The 7,952-nt window shown below is 35.3% G+C and overlaps 1 protein-coding gene across 8 annotated transcripts; it reads right to left on the reverse strand.

The window, feature by feature from the left end:
* Positions 1–396: 396 nt before the first annotated feature.
* Positions 397–7,728, reverse strand: LOC137810864 (uncharacterized). 8 transcript variants are annotated; one of them, XM_068612338.1, is made up of 6 exons: positions 7,684–7,728; positions 6,747–6,964; positions 6,470–6,646; positions 6,148–6,372; positions 5,908–6,036; positions 397–824 (listed from the first exon to the last, which is right to left on the reverse strand). In XM_068612338.1, the coding sequence occupies exons 2-6, from the start codon at positions 6,957–6,959 to the stop codon at positions 591–593; spliced, it is 978 nt and encodes a 325-aa protein (XP_068468439.1). In that variant the 5' UTR covers positions 6,960–6,964; positions 7,684–7,728; the 3' UTR covers positions 397–590. The 8 variants fall into 8 exon arrangements, with proteins under 8 accessions (XP_068468439.1, XP_068468434.1, XP_068468440.1 ...); XM_068612333.1 differs by having other exon boundaries at positions 6,747–6,971; positions 7,684–7,725; XM_068612339.1 differs by lacking the exon at positions 7,684–7,728 and adding an exon at positions 7,294–7,508 and having other exon boundaries at positions 6,747–6,971.
* Between the last annotated feature and the right edge of the window lie 224 nt (positions 7,729–7,952).

Genomic DNA, 7,952 nt, shown 5'->3' on the forward strand with positions numbered 1-7,952 from the left:
CTCAATCGATTTTCTCTGAAATTTCTTTTAGTTTTACAATAGTTTAATTTAGTTTATACATTTTGCACACCCCTGAATACTACAACAAAATATAAATCACACCAATTGATTACAAAAGGAAGCATTTGATCATATTACATTGTTTCCAGGTGAGTCTCTGTTCTCCAAGTGCTTTCCTAAAGGTTTCTATCACTATACCTTAGTTTCTCTCACTTTTATAATTTTGTTTTAGACCCAAAACACTCTGAGCCTACACGAGATCCAACACGCTAAATTGTCGAGCTCAAATCCCAACACCAAATACATTAGATCTTTCCAACCCATTTAATAATAAGACAATAATATGAATTGTGGGATATGTATGGCTATATTCAAGCAGTTTTGAGAAACAACTCATTGAAGCTCGATCACAGATAAATTCTAACATTAGAAGTATACTCACACTCAGACAGACCTGCCTCAGTTTATTTTGAAATTACGTTTTTCAACAAAACATTGTTGTTTCTGCACTTTTTCAACAAAACAATTCACTTAAAAGATACAGAAAAATTGTAATAAAAATGTTACAATTATACAAAACAACCACCCACCTATGCGGAAAACCTTTCTCTGTCATGAGGAGCAGAAAAATCAATATTTGGTCCAACGGGAACAATACCAAATGGATTGATAGAAGGATGGCTTCCATAGTAATGCAACTTTATATGTTCCATGTTCACTGTGCTACTAATGCCAGGAATTTGGAAAATGTCTTTAGTGTAATTAAAAAGATTTGGATATTCGTGCAGCAGCTTCTTGTTGCACTTGAAATGAACTGCATAAACCTACAATTATAATAGAGGTCAATTACTCAACAGCCAGATTTCATAACATTGGAATGGATGGATTCCATATGGAGCCCCAAAATAGGAAGCATATGACATGCATGACATCGATGTCTAAAATGATTATAAAGTAGAAATCTGAGAAATTTATGTTTTCATCATCTATAGGCACTATAAAACAATGAACTAACTGAGATGACTTGTTTTCATTGGTTTGATTCAGAGTAAAATACTACACAAAAAGCAGGGAAAACAGACTATTCTGAACTAAAGAAAATTTATTTCTTCTCTTTATGTTTTTGGAATACGAGACTCTGAGGCACAACCATGATCATTCCAAGCATGGGATAGAAAATTGAGTTAATATTACGATAGAAATGGAATAAGACCATGACAGGACAAACTTCATATTTATACAAGAAAAATGGTCATGAAACAGAGACTCCAGCTCACTAACTTAGCTCTACCAGTGATTTGATTTAATTTTGAGTTCTAAAAGGAGGCTTTACTCAATTGAACCCATGCTATAGGTGAAAATCTCAATATTCCCAAATGAAAGCTTTATTTTGGAATATTAAGGGCGTTGGGAATAAGATATCCCAAGTGGCTTTGGAAAGGATTTGTTCATCTCACAACCAAGTTTTCTATTTCTTGCTGAACCCTTTGTCAGCAGTGATAATTTGATGTCAACTTTTGGAGATCTTTGAATTTTCAGTTGTTTGCACAAAATAATAGGGAAGTTCCAATATAAACGATGTTTTACTGATAACGTTAAGTTGCTTAGCTGTTTCGATCAATTTCTGTCCTTTTCTTTTGCAGCTAATGTCACTTCTCATATTGCTATCATCTATGCATCCACATCTTATATCAAGCGTCCTTGTGGCATGATTTATCTATTCTTATGAGTTCTAATCCTGGTCCTTGGTCTTTTATTTGTGATTTCAATGTGGTCCTAGGTAGTCAAGAGCATAGAGGCTCAAATTTTGTGGCTAGGCTTCCAGTTAAAGAATTTGGAGCTTGGATAGATGGGAATCATCTGCATTATTTTCCCACTATTGGCTCTTTGTACACTTGGACCAATGGTAGACTTGGTTCTGCTAGGATTGACAAACGCCTTGATGGAGCCGGCTGCATTTCGGATTGAATTGCTTCCTGGAATAGTATCTCTTGTAATACTATAATTAAATATTATTCTGCTCACTTTCCTATTCTTTTCCAGTCAGAATCAACCGAAAGGAATCCTTTTCCTTTTAAAGTTAGATTTATGTTGCTGCAACACCCTGATTGTGAGAAGTTGGTCTCTGATGCTTGGAATACTTCCTGGTTTGGCTGTCCCATATATGTCTTGAATCAAAAGCTGAAGAAAGTTAAGAGAAAGCTTATTGATTGGAACAGAAATGTCTTTGGCAATGTCAATGACAAAGTCATTAATGCTATGAATAATCTGTCTAGGTTTCAGGAAAATTTTGATTCTCATGCTGAAAATGATGATTTGATTTTGTAGAAGAAATGCTTTGATTGCTTTAGAAGAAGAGTTAGATATCCAACATGAAACGTGGAGGGAAAAGGCTAGATCTACTTGGCATATTGAGGGTGAAAAAACACTACCTTTTTTCATAAGTCTGCCAAGATTAAACAAGCAATCAAACATATCTCTTCTTTGACAAAATGGGGATAGACATGTCAGTGACAACAAGGACTTGGAGGATCATGTTGTTAATTACTTTTTTCCTATCTTTTTCACTGATAATGAATATAGTGATAATAATTTGATTGATGGGTGATTCCACATTGGTCTCTAATCAAGATAATGTTATTCTGACTAAGATTCCCACTATGGAGGAGTTTACTCACAGTTTTTGCTTTAAGTAATAAAAGTGTTACTGCTAGTACTGATGGTGTTTCAGCAGGCTGTATTTGGACCAAGTAGCCAAGGCTCTTTGGGCCTTGTAATGTAGGGTTGCCTTGGAGGGCTTATACAAAGATACTAGGGTTATGTTATGGTTTAAATTAGACTCATTAAGCACAAATTAAGAATCTAGGTGGTTGATGCTTCTAGAAGTGCACTAGATCCACTTCTAGCACCGTGAATATAGGATCACATGGGGGAAAATTGAAATTTGAATTTCCCCCCACCATCCACTCCTTCTCATAGCTGACCACTCTTTTTATAAATAGGACCTCCTCTCCATGTATTTCTCACTTTAGAATGGATAAAGTTATTATGCTAAAATGACATTTCACTTGTCATTGAGTCTCCTTAGGAAAATTTACCTAAATCCAGCTACTCACAAGGCATCGTCCTTGTGGGTTTGGTCGTACTTCTCAAGATCATAAGCTCCACTTCTTTCATCATATCATAAGCTCCACTTCCTTTAACAAGAGGTTTCCATCAATTACTCAAAATTATTATTCAAATTTGGTAGTTCTTATCCACAAGGAGCAATTTGCCCAGAAAATTGTTTAAGCCAACTTCAAGCTAACAATTCTAACCAAGGTTATGGCAGACAAAATAGCAATTCTTGCTCTAAAGGTGATTTAAGACAATAGAAAAGGATTCATTCACGAAAGGAAAATAATTGATTGTATGTGTCTTGCTTATGAAGTTGTGAATCTATTGAACAAAAAATGTTTTGCTAGTTGTTGGAGATCCTACATCGAGTAGAGATAAATACATTTCATAGTATGGTGGTTGCAAATGTCACCTTATGAGCCAATTTTGTAAGGTTGAATTAGGCTTAAAGTCTATTTCTTAATATGGTATCAGAGTCATTTAAAGTTTATCCTAGCGAGAGTTTATTGGGCTTATCAGACCACCCACTATCGAACCGCTATCAGACCACCCATAAATATATAGTCCTACGCACGAGTTGACAACCTCAGTGTGAGGGGGTGTGTTGGAGATCCCACATAGACTAGAGATAAGGACATTTCATAGTATATAAGTGGGTGCAAACCTTACATTTTGAGCTGATTTTGTAAGGTTAAGTTAGGTTTAAAGTCCACTTCTTAATACTAGTAATATAGTTTTCAAAATTGATATTAAAAATCTTTTGATACTCTTAGTTGGAATTTCTTGATTTAGGTGCTCAAGAAGTTTGGATTCTGTGAGCATTTTCTGTGGTTGGAATCAAACTATATTTTAGCTAAAATTTCTCTTCTTTTCAATGGTAAAACTGTTGGTTTTATTAGTTGCAAACTTAGAGTCAGGCAAGGGGACCTTTTATCCCCTATCCTTTTCTGTTTGGCTAAGGATGGTGATGGATGATGGCCATTCCACTCCCCTATTTGGCCCTCTTGGTAAAATATTTCTGTCTCAACCACTATATATTAATGATATTCTTATATGTTGAACGTGTTAAAATAAATAGTCTTCAATAAGAATTTATTGTAAAGGTATTATGTGCTTTGTGTAGTACTTAGTTCCTAAATATATCTTTTCATATTCTTTCCTCTTCCCTCTGATATTCTCTTCTCTTCCCTCTAATACATTGTATCGGATGTATCTAAAGTTATTATAAATACGAGATTCTAAGAGAGGGAAATTCACTCTCTCAAATTCATTCTAACTCTTTTGTATTTTTCTCAAGTTGGTATCAGAGTGGGTCAATCCCGCTTTTCCTGTCTCTGTCCGAAACATGAATTGTCTATTAGTCATTATCTGCACCGTTTGTTGAAGTTCGTAGGAGTTTTATCCTCGAACGCTTGGGTCCAGTGTTCCTTGAGGAGCGCGACCCAACCTCGATGATCACTCATAGATTCTGACAGACGAGTCGTGCTATCCATTCGTTGTGTTGTCCTAGGTGTGTGTGTCTCACGTGACACCTTCCAATAGTTGGAATCTTCCTTAACCACATTTGACTCGTTGGAGTTCTAAGCCTGTTTCCACCCTCTATTCTTCATTCTAGGACCATTTGGTGAGTCTTCTAGTGTTGAACATGGTTTCTCTCACTTGAAACCCTACGTTTCTCTCTCTAGAAACCCTTAAGTTGCCTACTACTCTTCTCTATTGCATTATTGGATTGTGTCAAGATTCAACTGAGTCTTCTGCAATGATTTCTACTCATGAAAAAGGAAGTCATGACACTAGAGGAGGGTGTGGTGATAGAGAACATCCTAAATGCACTTATTATAAAAGACTAGGCCACACTCAAGAAAACTATTACTCTTTACATACCTTTCTTAACAAGGTAGTCAATATTTCCAAATCTAAAGGTTATGAGTCAAAGTTCTCTAATGAAGAATATTAGGAATATTTAAGGTTGAAATCTAACAGCCTAGCGAAATCATCTACAACTTCTAGCTTGTCAACAACTTGCATTTCACAATCTTTGGAAAGTCAAAGTCCATGGATAGTAAAGTAGCTTCCCAAGGAATTGGTGAAGTTTCTCTTCCTCACTCTTTAAACATAAAATATGTTCTTTTTGTTTCTGTTTTCCTTTAAGGAGTTGGTGGAGGCCTAATGTTGAGTGTGGAACCTGTGGTAAACTTGGAAGCATAGAGCACTTAATAGTTCCCATATTCATGGCAGATTTACATTGGCTGCACATACCACATGACCAATGACCAAAAGCTCTTCGCAGGGATAAGAAAACTATTGTTTCGAAAGTATAAATTGGATTGGAACTTGTGATTTCATTTAAATCAAGGGTAAATGAACTGTGGCTGTAGAAAGCGTGGCAATTTTGAAGTGTCATAGGTAAAATTAGACAATCTTAATATATAGGAGAAAATGATATAGTAATCAAACAATTTGGATCAAATCACTAACAAATATAAATGTGAAGCAAAATGAGCCAACACAGACTCATGCAGATAATCAAGTTGCAATTGGAATATCAAATGATCCTGTTTTTTCATGCAAAGACTGAGCATTTCATGTCCAATTAGTATCACTTAGAAGAACAAAAAGGGTGTGGAAATTAATTCCTTTATTGCAAGACCACGGATCAAGTTAATTTGTTTCTTTTCTTCTGTTTTAGTTCTTGTGTTGTACCAGCAATGAATTGCATGATACAAGTAACAGGAAAACATATAAGATATTGCCAAATGTCTAAAATAAATACCCACACGCAGACGTTACCTCATCAAATCTGATAAGAGTGACAAACAAGCGAATGTCTGCTTCAGTGAGTGTGTTGCCACATATATAGCGTTGCTTGCTTAATATATTCTCACATTTGTCCAAAGCTCCAAACAATTGTCTTGCAGCCTGCAGAAAGGAAGCATCAGATAAAAATTCTCAATCACCTGAGTACATTCAACAAGTGCAAAAATTAAAGTACCAACAGTTCCTAGAAAAAGGTTAAAAATAGCTTCATACCTCATTGTGTGGTTCTTGCTTCTTAGCAAAACCACACTTATAAACACCATTATTTATACTATCGTATACCCACTCATTAGTTTCATCAATTAGGGCTTTTAAATCAGCGGGATACAAGTCAAAGGAGGGGTTTTCTGCAATATTGTTGAATTCAGTATTTAACATGCGGATTATCTCTGAGCTCTCGTTGTTAACAATTGTCTTGAGTTTCTTATCCCACAACACCTGTGAAGATCAAAATTCATCAGTTGGCAATAAAATAAGCATCTACCCAGCAGAGCAAATCATAAAAATCACGAAAGAAGCCAGTGTATCTTCGTACAGGAACAGTGTACTTTCCAGTGTAGTTTGCACTTGCAATTTCATAAAGCTCCCTAATACTCTTTGCTCCATTCAACCTATCAGGTTCAGCTCCAGGCACCTCTGTTTCTGAATCAGGAAAAACCCACCCCTTATACTCATCTGATTCTTTAGTTCTCTCAAAGATGGGTTTGACTGCCTGTTCATTGAGCACGCAGGATATGAAATCGCGTAATGACCTAAGCAGGTATTCTTTCTAGTTGAAAAAGAAAAACACAGCATGAAGGCTACTAACTAACCGAGAAACTGATGGCTTTGTTAAGTCCTTTGATATTCAAGTAAGCAAGGCACCTGGAAGCCCAAGGGCAAGCATATGATACATAGAGATGATACCTCCCTGATTCTGGTGGAAATTGCGAATTCGGGTCCCTTGAAATCCAGTTTCTGAAAGTGGAAGCAGATCTCACAAATGCTCCAGAGTTTGATATCTCATCCATTGAAGATCGTGCCATCCCAACTAGATGCTAAGCAGAATATATTTTACGAACCAATCACAAACAGCAACAAATCCTCGAAGTAAAGAATGGAGCAAATAAATTTAGTTCAACAAGAAATTCGTTGCAATTCATGCATCATTCCACATACACATACGTAAAGGATTTGAAATCCACAAATAAGCATACACCACAGTAGTAAGAATGATCTTTTCTTCAACAAACTAATTTGCTAATCCTGTGTAAGAAAATTGTTGGTAGACAAAATAAATAGCATAAACAATAGACAGATAGTTTTTAGAAGAATCAACAGTTTTGACTCACAATAATTCCCACCATGACTATTGCATACCTAAAATGAAGAGGAAAAGTGAGGTTGGTTTGATGAAAGGTAGCTTGTAGTGCTAGTATTTGTAACAAAAGTCAGAGAGAGGAAAAGTGCTTTTGAAGCGTGGCAGTGAACTGAGACAGCATAATTCAATGAATTCATGCATTTGGTGATGCAAATGACAAACACTAACAATAAAATAATAGACCAAAAGATTATTTAGATATGGAACTTTCAATAATGGCTTCTGCATTTTGAAACTCATCTTAAAACATTGTTTGTAATGGTATATTAATGATCTATGCGAACGAGTGTGCAGAAACTGAACCCATGAAAAAATAATCAAAATCAATTCAAATAATTACTCTATAAAAGTATCCACGAAGCAACGTTTCGGTTTGTTTTTGTTTTTACCTTTGGTCCGAAGCAACCTTGCACGCTGGACATTACAATGATAACCTAAAGTACAATAAATTGTTTAAGCCACTTTTTTCTTCTTCTTAATTGTGATATCTTTTTTTACGTATGTTTTAGAATTTAACTTTGAAAAGAGTTTAAAAACGTATTCAAATTCTTAATTCTAAAATATGTTAAACACACTTTTAAAAATAATTTTTTCAATACAATTAAAAGTTAAATTTGTGGAAGTAATATAGAAATCAACATTTTCCTATTTTTATGGA

This window comes from Phaseolus vulgaris, chromosome 2 (genome assembly GCF_000499845.2).
Source record: "Phaseolus vulgaris cultivar G19833 chromosome 2, P. vulgaris v2.0, whole genome shotgun sequence".
Lineage (NCBI taxonomy): Eukaryota > Viridiplantae > Streptophyta > Magnoliopsida > Fabales > Fabaceae > Phaseolus > Phaseolus vulgaris.

Coding starts and splice junctions, on each gene's coding strand:
- LOC137810864 (XM_068612333.1), bottom strand. CDS start 7,716: ATGTCCAGCGTGCAAGGTTGCTTCGGACCAAAG. Junction 6,647..6,746: donor ACAAAGCCATCAGTTTCTCG/GTTAGTTAGTAG, acceptor CTCAATGAACAG/GCAGTCAAACCCATCTTTGA. Junction 6,037..6,147: donor AGCAAGAACCACACAATGAG/GTATGAAGCTAT, acceptor TCCTTTCTGCAG/GCTGCAAGACAATTGTTTGG.